At 24.8% G+C, this 13,283-nt stretch overlaps 2 protein-coding genes across 7 annotated transcripts; one reads left to right on the top strand and one right to left on the bottom strand.

Moving 5' to 3' along the window:
- Nucleotides 1–3,026: 3,026 nt before the first annotated feature.
- On the bottom strand, nt 3,027–11,056 carry LOC122712854 (poly(U)-binding-splicing factor half pint). 6 transcript variants are annotated; one of them, XM_043932808.1, is made up of 12 exons: nt 10,905–10,994; nt 10,322–10,376; nt 9,825–10,004; nt 9,224–9,287; nt 8,231–9,112; nt 7,826–7,986; nt 6,020–6,078; nt 5,203–5,416; nt 4,176–4,662; nt 3,874–4,085; nt 3,374–3,767; nt 3,027–3,301 (listed from the first exon to the last, which is right to left on the bottom strand). In XM_043932808.1, exons 5-12 carry the CDS (start codon nt 8,424–8,426, stop codon nt 3,192–3,194), a joined length of 1,833 nt encoding a protein of 610 aa, XP_043788743.1. In that variant the 5' UTR covers nt 8,427–9,112; nt 9,224–9,287; nt 9,825–10,004; nt 10,322–10,376; nt 10,905–10,994; the 3' UTR covers nt 3,027–3,191. The 6 variants fall into 6 exon arrangements, with proteins under 6 accessions (XP_043788743.1, XP_043788746.1, XP_043788745.1 ...); XM_043932811.1 differs by lacking the exon at nt 9,825–10,004 and having other exon boundaries at nt 8,231–8,296; nt 10,905–11,042; XM_043932810.1 differs by lacking the exon at nt 6,020–6,078 and adding an exon at nt 6,902–6,948 and having other exon boundaries at nt 8,231–9,287; nt 10,905–10,995.
- Nucleotides 11,057–11,192: 136 nt separating this feature from the next.
- On the top strand, nt 11,193–12,989 carry LOC122712855 (SET and MYND domain-containing protein 5). Its single transcript, XM_043932814.1, has 5 exons — nt 11,193–11,365; nt 11,564–11,856; nt 11,920–12,235; nt 12,302–12,479; nt 12,557–12,989. The coding sequence occupies exons 1-5, from the start codon at nt 11,321–11,323 to the stop codon at nt 12,886–12,888; spliced, it is 1,164 nt and encodes a 387-aa protein (XP_043788749.1). The 5' UTR covers nt 11,193–11,320; the 3' UTR covers nt 12,889–12,989.
- Nucleotides 12,990–13,283: the final 294 nt, after the last annotated feature.

Raw genomic sequence — 13,283 nt, 5'->3', positions numbered from 1 at the left:
ACATTAATTTCATAAGTTCATACTCTATAATTCATTAATGTAATGTATTATGTCATTCATAAATTATTAAATTAAATTAAGTTTATTCATCTACAAAAAAATCAAAATTACAAAGACTTTAATTTGTTTTCCTAATAAAAACAATATATAATTAATTCAATTATGGATATATAATTGTAAAAAGAACAAGACAAAGGAACTTTATAACAAAAAATTACAAGATCAGAAAGACATTTGAAGTGTCAAAATTCATGGTCACGAGGTTGACACAATTTTGACAAGTAATCTACAGCCGTATCTGTCCGCCATCGTTTTGTAAATACACTTTCCCCATCTTATGTGTTGAAAGCATATCAAAGATAAGACTTGTCAAAATAAAGTTAAATTAAAATTATGCAGATATTTGAAATAAGAATTATAATAAAGACATTATATCTATGTATTTTGAATACAATAATAAAATTTTTCATCATTTGTATTGTTTGTATTCTAATAAAGCCGATATATTTCTTTCATTTAACATTTAATGAATTATAAAAAGATCTTCTAATTTTAATTATATGAAATAGAAACATAAATATATTATTAAAATGATAGTAAAACAAAGAACTTTTTTATTTTTTTTTTCCCCCCTTTAAAAATATGATTTTTTAAAAGAATGTTGTAGACATCCTCTGCTCACCTTCTCTTTTAATGATCCATCGTTCATGAAATGGGCACACTTCGTTTCAATTTATATTATCGATAACTAGTTAAAATCTTTAAATTACATGTTCGCACTAATTACACATATCATCAAAAAATTCACTGTTTAAATCCAAATATTAAAAAGAATGTGCAAACTATCGTGTGTGGAATCAGTAAACTAGACAGACCCGCACGTACACGGCCATTTTCAGTAACACACGCACATCACACACTATAGTGTACCACGCCTGGAAGTGACGTAATCAATCGGCAAGTGGGCCTCTATTCTGCAAAAGATTTTCTAACTTATAAATGCATTTTAAATACATATTTCTATAAAAGAAGTTCAATAGTATTTTTCAAATTAATCTTAATAATAATAATTATTAATTATCATTTAAGAATCAGCTACAATTACATAATAATGATAAAATCTGCGATTTATTTATAACCAATAAAAGTTCGTGTTTATATATTTTAAAATATTAGTGTAAATTTTAACTTTTCTTTATATTAATATTTTTATGCTAGTCTTATATCTACTAAATGTTCTTGTACATATAAGAGTTAACACTTGTTATATTGAATTATAGAATTGATTTTACGACGTGTCATTGTAGTTAGGGAAACCTTCTAAATATATAATCTTATTAAGCATTGTGGAATAAACTTATGTTTACAAGAGTGAAGATCTTCATGAAATTAATATATTTTGAATTTAAGAAAAATACTTCATTCATAATATATCGATAATATATCAAATTTTTTCTGTAAATAATGTTTACTAAATATATTGATTTTAATTAAAGAATAATCATTTTCGTATTTGTAAAAATCATTAGAATATAAAAAATAAAATCATAATTAAATTTAAAATTTCATATATATATATATAAAAATAATTATAAATAAGAATTAAAATTTTTCTTTTATTCATTAATAATCAATTTCATTAATATTTCAGAGTAAAATGTAATTTTTGTGTTTCAATAGTATAATATATTAAAACATTAAAATATAATATAAAATAAAAAAATTTAATATTTATTATTAATAAGAAAAAATTTCTCTTTTAATAGTATTCGAAGAATAAATAACTCAAATATAACATACAAAATTCAAGACTACCAACATAATATACAAAAAACGACATTTTATGGTATGTAGTAATATTCATGTTAAACATGAAATAAGTTTGTTACCGTTTTATTATATGCGTATTAAAAAAAATTGTTATAATCTAATTTATTTAATTTAAATAATTATTTGTACTTATATTCGAATATATATTTTTTTTCTTTTTCTGTAAAAGGTAATTTACTTTCATTTAAATAGATATTGATAAAAAGTATAATAACAGAAATATAAATTCTGAATATTTCACTCTTTTCATCCAATTACTTTATAATAACTTTAATTTAATATTTTAGTGTTTCAAATTAAAATGTCTAAAAACGAACGAGGTATATTTCAGCAGATTTTTAAAAATTTTATTGCATCATTAAGAATAAACCAGCATAAATTAATTGGCGAAGATTATTATGGAACAAAATATTATGAAATACAAAAATCAAATTCTTCAAGAAGAAATCCACGATATTTTGTACCCGTAAATAGTGATGATCACGAGCAAGAATTACCTGTAGAATGGGAGGCATGGTTAAGATATCGTAGAAAAGTTCCACCATCAAAAGAAGAAATAGAAAAAAATTATAAATTAAAAATGATAAAAAAACAAAATTCTGCACAAATAGAAGCAAAATATTCAAGTAATAAATTGCAAGAATCAACATTATGTAATAAAGAATATACTTCATTTCCAATTTATGATGAATATAAAAATTATGGAAAAAATTATAATATAAAATATACAGAAAAAAAAACAAAATAATGATTAGATCAGGTATAATTAAATTATGCATCTTTTTAGAATGTTTAAAATTAATAAAATTTAGTAAATATGTACAAACTTTATTGTAACATATAATTGATTATGACATATAATTTGTGTATTATTTGTTTATAGCCTATGAATAAAACAATTTATTAATATCCTATATCTTTTTTGCATATCTTATACACTTACATATATAAGAAATTAATCATCTTTTTAAATGAAAATAACATTGACATTAAATTTAATTAAATTCCTTCATATAAATGATACAAATAATAATTCAGCTGTAAATTTTTTACCGAGCAAAATTATTCTCAATAGTTTTTTTTATTTTCAATTTATATTGTAATAAAATTTTTTAAAAATTAGTTCTACTAGATATTGATAATATTTCTGACTAATTGACTAATTTTAAATATAGAGAAGTATAGATAAGCAAAAATTAAAACCTAGACTTTTTTTAATCAGAAGATAGATTATAATTGTTTACATTGTATAAGAAGTATTTCCGATGTAGACAACATGGAATATCACTGAACAGTAAGTAAATTCTTTTGTTTAAATGAAACTGATGGAATTCAACACATGATGTGATAGTATTTTGTAATCAACCTGAAAAGTCACTATTATCAAATAAAGCTTGATCGTATAATTCTCCTTTCACTAATCGTCCACCAAAGTAACGACCATTCAAAGAATCTCTTGCGCGTTCTGCCTCTAAAATAAGTATTTGAAATAAATACTATAAAAAGAGCAATTAATAAAAAAAAAAATATTTTATAAACTTACCACTCATTTGAGAAAATTCAACAAAAATTTTTACGATAACTTCTGCATCTTCGTCGTCTTCAGATTGTCGCTCATTATAAATAATAACTCTTTCGACAACTCCAAATTTAGAACATTCATCTTGAATTTCTTCTTGTAAACTTTCATCCACATCTTCTGGAGCTACCATATTTCGTAAAATGACAACGCGAGATTCAACTTTGCGCATAAGTTTTTGCATAACAAGATGACGCGCACTTTGTCCTTTGATTGACATATTTTCTTGTTGCTGTAATGTTTGCGGTTCTGTTTCCTCTAACAATTTTTTTTGTAATTCTTCTTGTTGTTTCTGATGAGCTGCTTGCTCTTGTGCTCGTCTCATAATATCAGAATTTGTTGTAGTTGTAACTGGTATCTAATAATATTATGAATAATTTAAATATTTTAAATATTTCTTGTTTTTTGAAGAATGTTTCTTGAAGAATATTTCTTAAAGAATAAATGATAAAAAAAAGACTTACAACTGGTGTTCCTACTATTGTAGGTGCTACAACAGCTGGAGGTGGTATCACAACTGGTTGTCCAGGTATTGGTTGAATTATTGCAGGAGGTCGAGTTAATGTTTGCGGTATAGCTATACCAGGAGGAGGTATAACAGGTGCTACTGTTGCTATAGTTGGCGGTGCCATCATTGTTGCAGGAGCAATAGTGGGTCTTACTATCCCAGGTAAAGCTAATGTATATATAAAATTTATATATTCATTTCTATATCTTATAAAAAATTTAAAAATATAAAATTTTCTCAATTATTTTTAATTTATACCTTGATTTAAAATCGGTGGTGCAGCTGCTCCAAGCTTAGTCAAACCAAGAGCAACTGCATTACTGGCTACCGCATCCATCGCTTGAATTTTTGCAGTTGCAGCTGCAGCTGCAACTGCTGCAGCAGTAGGCATCATGCTAGTTCCACTTGGCGGACCCATAAGAGCATTTGGTGGCGTAATAGCCCTGCCTACTCGTAAGTACTGCCCACCCAAGTCAAATAAATTCATTGATGCAATAGCTTCCAAAGCAGCCTGCATTGTTTCATATTCGATAAAACCATAACCTTTATGTCGATGTGGTGAGCTTCCTTGTGCCAATTTACAATATGTAATCGGTCCAAACGCTTCAAACACAGATTTAATATCATCCTCTGTTAAATCTTGATGAATTGATGCAATATAAATTCGATTATAATGTTTACTTTCTTCAGTAATTTCATCTATAACGGATTGAGCTTGAGGCATATTCGACGGACGTCCCACAACCTGAAGGAAAATGAAGATTTATGATTAATATTTTCAACCATAAAAAAAAATATTTGTAACGAATCTGTCATATATATTAACATTTTAATTATAAAAAAAACACATATATATATATATACACACATATATATATATATATGAAAACAGGATTAGGTCTAGGAATTATATTCTTTACTTGAATTCATAACTTTAATGTGTTAAAAATATCTTACTAATTCAAAAATATTAATTTTTATATGAATAGATCTATCCTATCAAAATAAATATTTTATTGGAGTAATGGTAGAATTTATTATTATACTTGTTAAAATATCAAAAAAATATCATAAGAAACTTAAAAATCTATAATAATAATTTGTTGAAACCATTAAAATTTTAGCAAGATTTTTTTTTTGATCGAAGTGCATTTTATAAATGTAATGCAATTCAATCAAAAGGAATTTCATATTGGATAAAGCTAAATAAAAATTTGCCGACCTCCGGCGGGATGATAGGATTGCTGGGGGACAGGAAATTCGTTATATAGGTACGTCCCGCTACCTTGATGTTACGTCCACCAATCATGACACCATTCATTTGTTCCAAAGCAAGTTGTGCTGCTTCAGGTATCTCGTATTCGACGAATGCAAATCCTTTGTGCTTCTGCGTAACTGGATCCCAAGACATGTTGATTGATTTTATAGGACCAAAAGGCAAAAAAGCTTGCCTAATCGTATCCTCTTTTAATTCAAAACTGATGCTGCCCACATATACCCTGTCATATAGGAATTTTATTTCAGGTGACAATCACTTTTTATTATATTAAATCAAATTTTTCTGTTTAATTATATCTATTTTCATAAAATATTTATAATTCTATCCTATTATAATTAAATAAGAAAAAGAAAAAGAAGTAAAACAAATTTTTAACATTTTTTTTTCGAAAAAGATATATAAGAAAAAGAAAAATTGCTGTTATATTTTTATATATTTTTTTTTATTTAAATACATATGAAATAAAGCAGAAGAAATGTTAAAAATATATAAAATATGTTAAATGTAAGTGATAATAACATGATTTTATTAAATAGAAAATTATTAAAAAATTTAAATTTTTAATTTTTCAATTCAATTCTCTTCCAACTAAAATATTAGCCAATATTTATAATATTATAAAATTATTTAAATTCAATTTTTAACAGTAGAGAAAAAATATATGATTATTCTAAGTACATAATTAAAATTCATTAAAACCCAAATCCAAATGATGAATGAAAATTTTTAGCCTGTACAGAATGAAGGTTGAAAAGTATTTTTTACTTAAAACGACGAATATCGAGGACAAAATTTGGAGGGCTAAGACAAAGAACAAACAAACCTGCACATGAGGGCGAGAGCCTGCTGTCTCTGCACCTGATTCCGTTGACTAGCCATTTGCTGTAACACAAAGGACCATAGGCCTTCTATTGATATCCCTCCCCCTTACACACATACACCATGTCTCGTTCATTTCAAAAATCCCCCAAGCTCTTTTACCATTCCATCTTCGTTGCTCAACTACTCTTATCTTAATATTACAAAGATATAAAAATTTATTTAAAATAATTTTTTGTAATTTCTCAATGAATTACATAAATTTCTTCTAAATAAATTATATATGAATTTTAATTTAATTGATAATATTATATATATATTTAATGTTCATACTGTTTGAAATAATATTTCAAAGTACTTGATAATTAAAAATAAGCAAATTATATTTTTATTTCGATTAAATATTAAAAACATGTTATTAAAGATGTTAATTTTTTTTTTAACTAAAATTTTAATATTACATTTAAAAATCCAAAAGAAGTATTTCATTGAAAAATGATTATATTTTCATAATAAATATGAAGTAATATTCTAAATATAATATCTTCAAATAAACTAAAATTAGAAAATAATTTAAATTTAATTTAAAATTTTAACATAGATATAGTACATTATAACTATTATTGAAGAACTCATCTAATCATAATAAAAAAAACAAGATAGAATAATTGAGCTCGGAAGTATATATTAATTATTTTTCTCAAAACGTCCAGAGATTCATGCGCAAAAACTTGTCCTCCTTCGCGCTGGTACAGCTCTGCTCCCGCCGACTACTATCTCAAGATATCTAACCTTCGCTTACAGTAGTAACTCAGGGAAACGTTTAGGAGTGTTTGATCGTAAGGCGGTTTCGTATCGTTTCTGTCTTGACTTGGTTGACACTAACCTGCACATTAGCAATAAAACTTGCTGCCGCAGGACCAACTTATTCTTCTGCGGGGAGAAAAAATCAACCGATCAGAGTTAGGTTCCAGTGTTCGTTTTTAATTTCTGTTATATGTTTTGACTTTACTCGCTCGTCATAACGAACACAGGTTAACATATGTAAAATAAAAATAAATATTACTCGGCGGGGCGAGCTAAATTGTAAGGACAAATATCAGTTTAAAATACTATAAGCACATTTTTTTTTAATTTTTGTTACATTACTGGCAAAGAGCTAAATAGAGGAAGAAATGTAAATTTTTCTTTAAATAATATTTTTTGAGACAAAAAGAATCCTATAATTTTTACATCATTTAATATCATTTAATTAAATGTATATATTAACTCCATTGTATATTCATATGAACAATCAACATTTTATGAATTTATAATATTAATGAAGTAAAGAAATAAATTAAATGAAAATTAATTAATGATTCTTAAATATATATTCTATACTTTATTTTTCTCTCTTTCTTTTTTTATAAAAGGAGAGAAAGATATAAATATGGATAAAATATGTATATTCATATATATATATATATATATATATATATATACATATATATTGTATCCACAATTCTTATTTACAAATAATGCAAAAAAAATTTAACAAAATATTTATCTATTATATAAATGTTGATTGTTTTATTAGTTCTATTTATATTAATAAAAAATATAATATAATGCTTCTATAATGCATTCTTATTTAAATATATTATAATAGTAGCAAAAAAAAAAAAAAAAAAAAATTAAATAAATAAAATAAAAAAAAACAGATATTTACATGATAAATGATGACAATATAGAAATCTATGAATATACAATGGAATAAAAAATATATGTTAGGCGAGTAAAGTTTGTTAGCATCATGTTAAAAAGTTACCTGTTGTTGATGAGCGAGTGTCTGCTTCATTAAAACCATTTTGATGCTTTGTTCCATTGCATATTTTTTTGCTCTATTTACTGTATCCTGTTGTTCAGATGTAATTTTTGGAAGACCTGCACCTAGAATGCCAGGCAATGTAAGATATTTAGCTCCAGGTCCTGTAACAAAATAAATGTTAATTGTAAAACAAAACATATTTTATCAATATATATTCTATTGAATAATAATTTTTCAGATCTTATCAGCTATTTGTCCATTAAATTATTATTCACTCTCAACATAACTATAATTGGAGCAACAAAATTTAATTGTCACAGTATATTTTATCTACATCATATAAATATTACATTATTTCAATTATAACGATTTGCAATTTGTATATTATATTATAATTTTACATACCAGCAACAACTTGTTTAATTTGATTAAGATCATATATAGGGCCTGGCAAGAACTCTGATGCATTTCCTACGAAAAAAATTAGCATTAGATAAAAATAAAATATGAAATCTATATTTAGTACTTCCACCATCACACACACATAAGAATTTTTTGAAGAATATCTCAACATTTGTTTTTTATTTTTTTTTTCTTCCATACTTTTTCCATTTTTTTAAAATTTATTTTGCGATGATAGAGGTACTATAACTGTTAATAATTTTATAAAATGTACAAATTCAATTTCTAATATCTTTCTTTTCTAGTATTATTTTTTAAGATTAAGCATAATTTGAAATATTCATATATATAATATTTAATTTAAGAATATTTAATATTTGGTGTATAAGTATACTGTAAAATTTTAATAAACACAAGTTTTATATATTTTTATAGTTTTTAATATGGGCAAAGAGTGAAAGAAATGACTTAAAAAGAGACGCAAAAAGTAACGATGTCGTACAGCAATTCCCACTGCAGTAGAATCGTCCTCCAAACTGTAAGTTCAAAGAAATTAAAACAATTAAGAACAATAACGTTACTTATATAAAGTAATGTATGTTCAAAATTACATAAATGTACATATTCATTCATATATAAATATATTTTGAAAGAAATGCATTCCTTTCTTTTCTTTTACGCCATCAAAATAAAATTATTTTACATCTTAGAAGAGAAATAACGTCAAAATTATGCTAAATATATCAAAATTTAAGAGAAATTATTGCAACTGTTCGGTTAACTTCATTTAAATTTTATTACAATTTACACTATCAGCCCCAAAAAAAGACTACCAATAACTAGATTAGGTTTCGTATGATCATAACCAATTTGGTCTGCTAGTCTCTGAAACAGAAATCAGAACACGTTGAAACGTTTCTTTCTCTCTTTTATGATTTTTGCTGTTTCTCGAATTAATACTATTAGCTTTGTTCGATTGTTTGATTAACAGCTAACCGTGTTCTGGGCTGAGCAATGATGGTTGTGCGCAAACTATCCGAGATTGAGGCGACGCACAAATCTGTAAGCACAAAGCAAAGGAGAATACTCTCAGTGCATTTTCTGCGCCATTTTCTTACAGTTTGCCTTTTCCAACCTACCACGCAATTAACCCTAACACATTCTGTATAGCAATGGCGATCCTAATTAACAAAAAATCTAACGTGATCGAGCTTTTGTAAAGTGAATTTTTCTTGTGTTGTGTACCCTGTGTCCAATAACTTTTTTATTTGTTTACATATGTCTTTTTTAATAAAAGAACAAATTACCTCATACTTATGTAATTCAAATATAAACGTTATAAACTTTGATATTTTAAAAAACACGTCGCCATTGCATCTCCTATTTATAAGCTTCTTTTTTTTGTTTCATATTTAGAAATAAAATTAAAATATCATAAATATTATTTATGTTACAAAAAAAGTATTTCAATAACAAAAAAGATCTATATAACAATATAAATATAATAATAATATAATAAACAACTATTTTCATCTTAATAAAATAAATTGTAGAAGCTTATAATTAGGATAAAAGAAGATTATCCTAAAATGCTGACCTATCTAAAATACGCATCATATTTGGTACTCGACAATAGATGCTGTGTCAGTAGGAGTTTGCAAAACTCTGATTTGTTCTGTTCAACGAATGTAGCGTTCTCTTTCTTTGTTTGGCACACGCTCATGATCACAGCTCAGTCGTAGGCCACAGATTCTGTACTGTCTCTCCGCTGTAACATCTCAGAACAGAAGGACAACCATACATTAGTTTTATTGAGGGCCAACGATCACCTATCACCCTAGCCTACCAAAATATATTCTGAAACTGCAATAGACCACTCAACACTTATAGCTTGCCAGCAGTTTAATAGAAAGCTAGCACCTGATTGTCCTAAGTAAATAATATATGCTTTTCTTCATCATTTCCTTTGCTTAGAAATATATTATGCTTGCTGTTGCTTCTGTGTTCACCGTCTTTTCCAGTTGTACGCTTAATTGTATAATTTATTAGTATAGATTAGAGACATACATCTATTTGGAAATATTAGCAATATACCTTCAACTCTAGGTTTCTTGCTAGGAGGTTCCACATTATTCTGGGATGTTGGTGCCTATAAATATATGAAATATTTATAAAATATATATAAAAATATATATATATAAAACTTTATATTTATAAAGTATATAAGATAAAAGAAACTAATAAAAAATAAAATTTTGCAATATTTAAATCATTAAACTATATCATATATTACTTTAATATAATACTACAATACAAATTTAATTTTTTATATATTACATAATTGATGTATTACAATAAAAAAAATAATTATATAAAAAAAAATTTAAGAAAAAAAGTAATATTTAAAAAAATATTTATTTACATTAAAATGATATAATATAAAAATAAAAATTGAAAGAATAACTTTATTTATTTAATCGATATTAGAATTATCAATAATAATATATTTGTAAAATATTGCAGAAATATATTAATATTATATATTTTATTGAATATTCCAAGATTGTTAATCATAAGTACGTTACACACAAGCATTCTACAACCGCCATCATGATAAAAAATTTGCTGTTTCTAATAATTCAGTATTTCTTATAAATAATAATAATAATTAACTTACCATGGCCATTGCTCCGTTCATTATCCCTCGTAACTCAATATATTGTGATTAATACTTTTTTTACATGTACTTCACTAACTAAATCTCAACCGATTTGGAACAAGTAACTTACATACAAAATGATCCGAAGCTTGCCTTTACGGAAGTGTTATAAGTACTATGTAAGTCAATAATAATCTTATGTAAAGTGGAATAATAATTGTTTATATAGTAACAAAGATATCGTAATTTTAATTTTAAATAAAAATATAATTATATCAAATTACTTTATTACAAAATATTCTTTATTATTAATATTAATTTTTTATACAGACTTTTCATATTAATTAGTATTTGATTACAGTAGTGATTGTGACAATTACAGACGCACGTTTAAAGGTTAGAAATTTATGTGATTTTTTCGTTAGAAAATTACAATGAGCTCCAATGACTTTCAGGTCAGATTAATTAATAATGAAAAGGTATAATAGAATTATATAAATATATTATATTATATATATAAAATAATTATATTATTTTATTTAAAAATCTATATTAAATGCATTTATAAATATGTAATTATGAATTTGATACATGAAAACATTTTTTTTATATTTATTCATATAAAAGTTTAAGTATTAATTATTATCAAAAGAAAAATAGATATCAATTTATTGTAGGGTAAAGGTCTTTTTGCTGTTCGTTCATTTAAAGATGGAGATACAATATTGGAAGAAAAACCTATAATTTGTTGTCAATTTGCATGGAATTTAGACTATGGATATTTAGCTTGTGACAATTGTTTAACACCTTTAGAAACTGCAGAAGAAAATGTACATAGATTGACTGGAAATTCAACAATTATTTTACCTCATGCTGAATGTTGTGAAACAAAAAAAGAATTAATCACAGAATGTTCTGAATGTGGTACAAAATATTGTAGTATTGAATGTCAAAATGATGCTTATTTAAGGTAATTATTGCAATTCTATAAACATAATGCTAATATTAACATTATAAAATATTAAAATTTTAGATATCATAGCATAATATGTTTACAATCAAGAGAAAAAGACGAGTCTCATCCTTTAGTTCAATTAAATGAAACATGGAAGCAAATGCATTATCCACCAGAGACAGCATCAATAATGTTGTTAGTTAAAATGGTAGCACTAGTTAATCAAGCCAATAATAAAGAGGATATTCTTTCAATTTTTTCACAATTTTGTCATCGTACAGTTAATGATACACATGAAATTGCACATAAACTATTGGGAGAAAAATTTGTTGGTCAGATTGATGTACTTAGGCAAATGATGCAGAAAGCTATAAATACAGAATTTATAGAACATGTATGTAATACAAATATAATTGAAAATGTATTATAGAATAAATTTTTAAAAAATTTCTACTTATAGTGGTTTACACCAGAAGGTTTTAAAAGTCTATTAGCTCTAGTAGGTACAAATGGTCAAGGAATTGGAACTAGTGCATTTAGTCGTTGGGTTAAAAACGTATCTGCTTTGGAATTACCAAGAGAAGAAAGAATTCAAGTTGATAAATTAATAGATCGAATTTATGATGATATGGAAGAAGGTAAATTCCCTATAATTTTAATAAAATTTAAAATATAAATTATAATATAATTTTTACATTAATCTTATTTCTTTCAGCGGTAGCTTCTTTTTTAAACAATGAAGGTTCTGGACTTTATATCCTTCAATCATCAGTTAATCATAGTTGTGTACCAAATGCAATTGTAGAATTTCCATATTCAAATAATGTATTAGTTTTAAAAGCTATACGTGATATACATCCTGAAGAGGAAATATGTATAAGTTATCTTGATGAATGTTGTCTAGAAAGAAGTAGACATTCTCGACAAAAAGCATTAAATTCTTTGTATTTATTTCAGTGCTATTGTAATAAATGTTTATCACAGGCTAATGATCTAGACTTAACATCAGAAGATGAAATAGATGATAATGATGATATGTCTAGCTGAAAATTTGAATTTTTATAGTATATATGCATATAAATAAATTTTTTAATATTCCTATATGTCATAATAACATTCAGTTTACCTATATTTATATTATATATGATGTAATTTTATTATTAATTTGCAATATATTTTTAGTCAAGTATAAATATTAAACATATTATTTAATTATATATTATTATTTTATTTTAGTTGCAAATATAATTTAATGTGTGGCTTCATTTTCTAAAGATATTTATTAAAAATAGAGTAATCAATGTATTGTTCCAAAAAACAAATTTTTTGTTACAAATAACTTAAATTTAGCAAAATAACAGATAGTCTCATATATATATATATATATTATATAATATTCTATATATATAATATATAATATTCTTATATATATATATAAGAAT

This window comes from Apis laboriosa, unplaced genomic scaffold, assembly GCF_014066325.1.
Source record: "Apis laboriosa isolate Shangri-la unplaced genomic scaffold, ASM1406632v1 scaffold21_cov150, whole genome shotgun sequence".
In the NCBI taxonomy this organism is placed as follows: Eukaryota; Metazoa; Arthropoda; class Insecta; order Hymenoptera; family Apidae; genus Apis; species Apis laboriosa.
Note: the sequence above shows the minus strand (reverse complement) of the source record. Positions and strands in the feature narration are given on the sequence as shown.

Bases quoted from the DNA above. Each gene is read 5' to 3' on its own strand.
- LOC122712854 (XM_043932807.1), bottom strand. From the start codon at position 8,426: ATGGAAGAAAAAAAAAATAAAAAACAAATGTTGAGATATTCTTCAAAA. The intron at 7,987-8,230 runs GTATGTAAAATT...ATTTTGTTACAG, and splicing joins AATTAAACAAGTTGTTGCTG to GACCTGGAGCTAAATATCTT. The intron at 4,663-5,202 runs GTAGCGGGACGT...ATTTTCCTTCAG, and splicing joins TTGGTGGACGTAACATCAAG to GTTGTGGGACGTCCGTCGAA.
- LOC122712855 (XM_043932814.1), top strand. From the start codon at position 11,321: ATGAGCTCCAATGACTTTCAGGTCAGATTAATTAATAATGAAAAG. The intron at 11,366-11,563 runs GTATAATAGAAT...AATTTATTGTAG, and splicing joins GATTAATTAATAATGAAAAG to GGTAAAGGTCTTTTTGCTGT. The intron at 12,236-12,301 runs GTATGTAATACA...TTCTACTTATAG, and splicing joins ATACAGAATTTATAGAACAT to TGGTTTACACCAGAAGGTTT.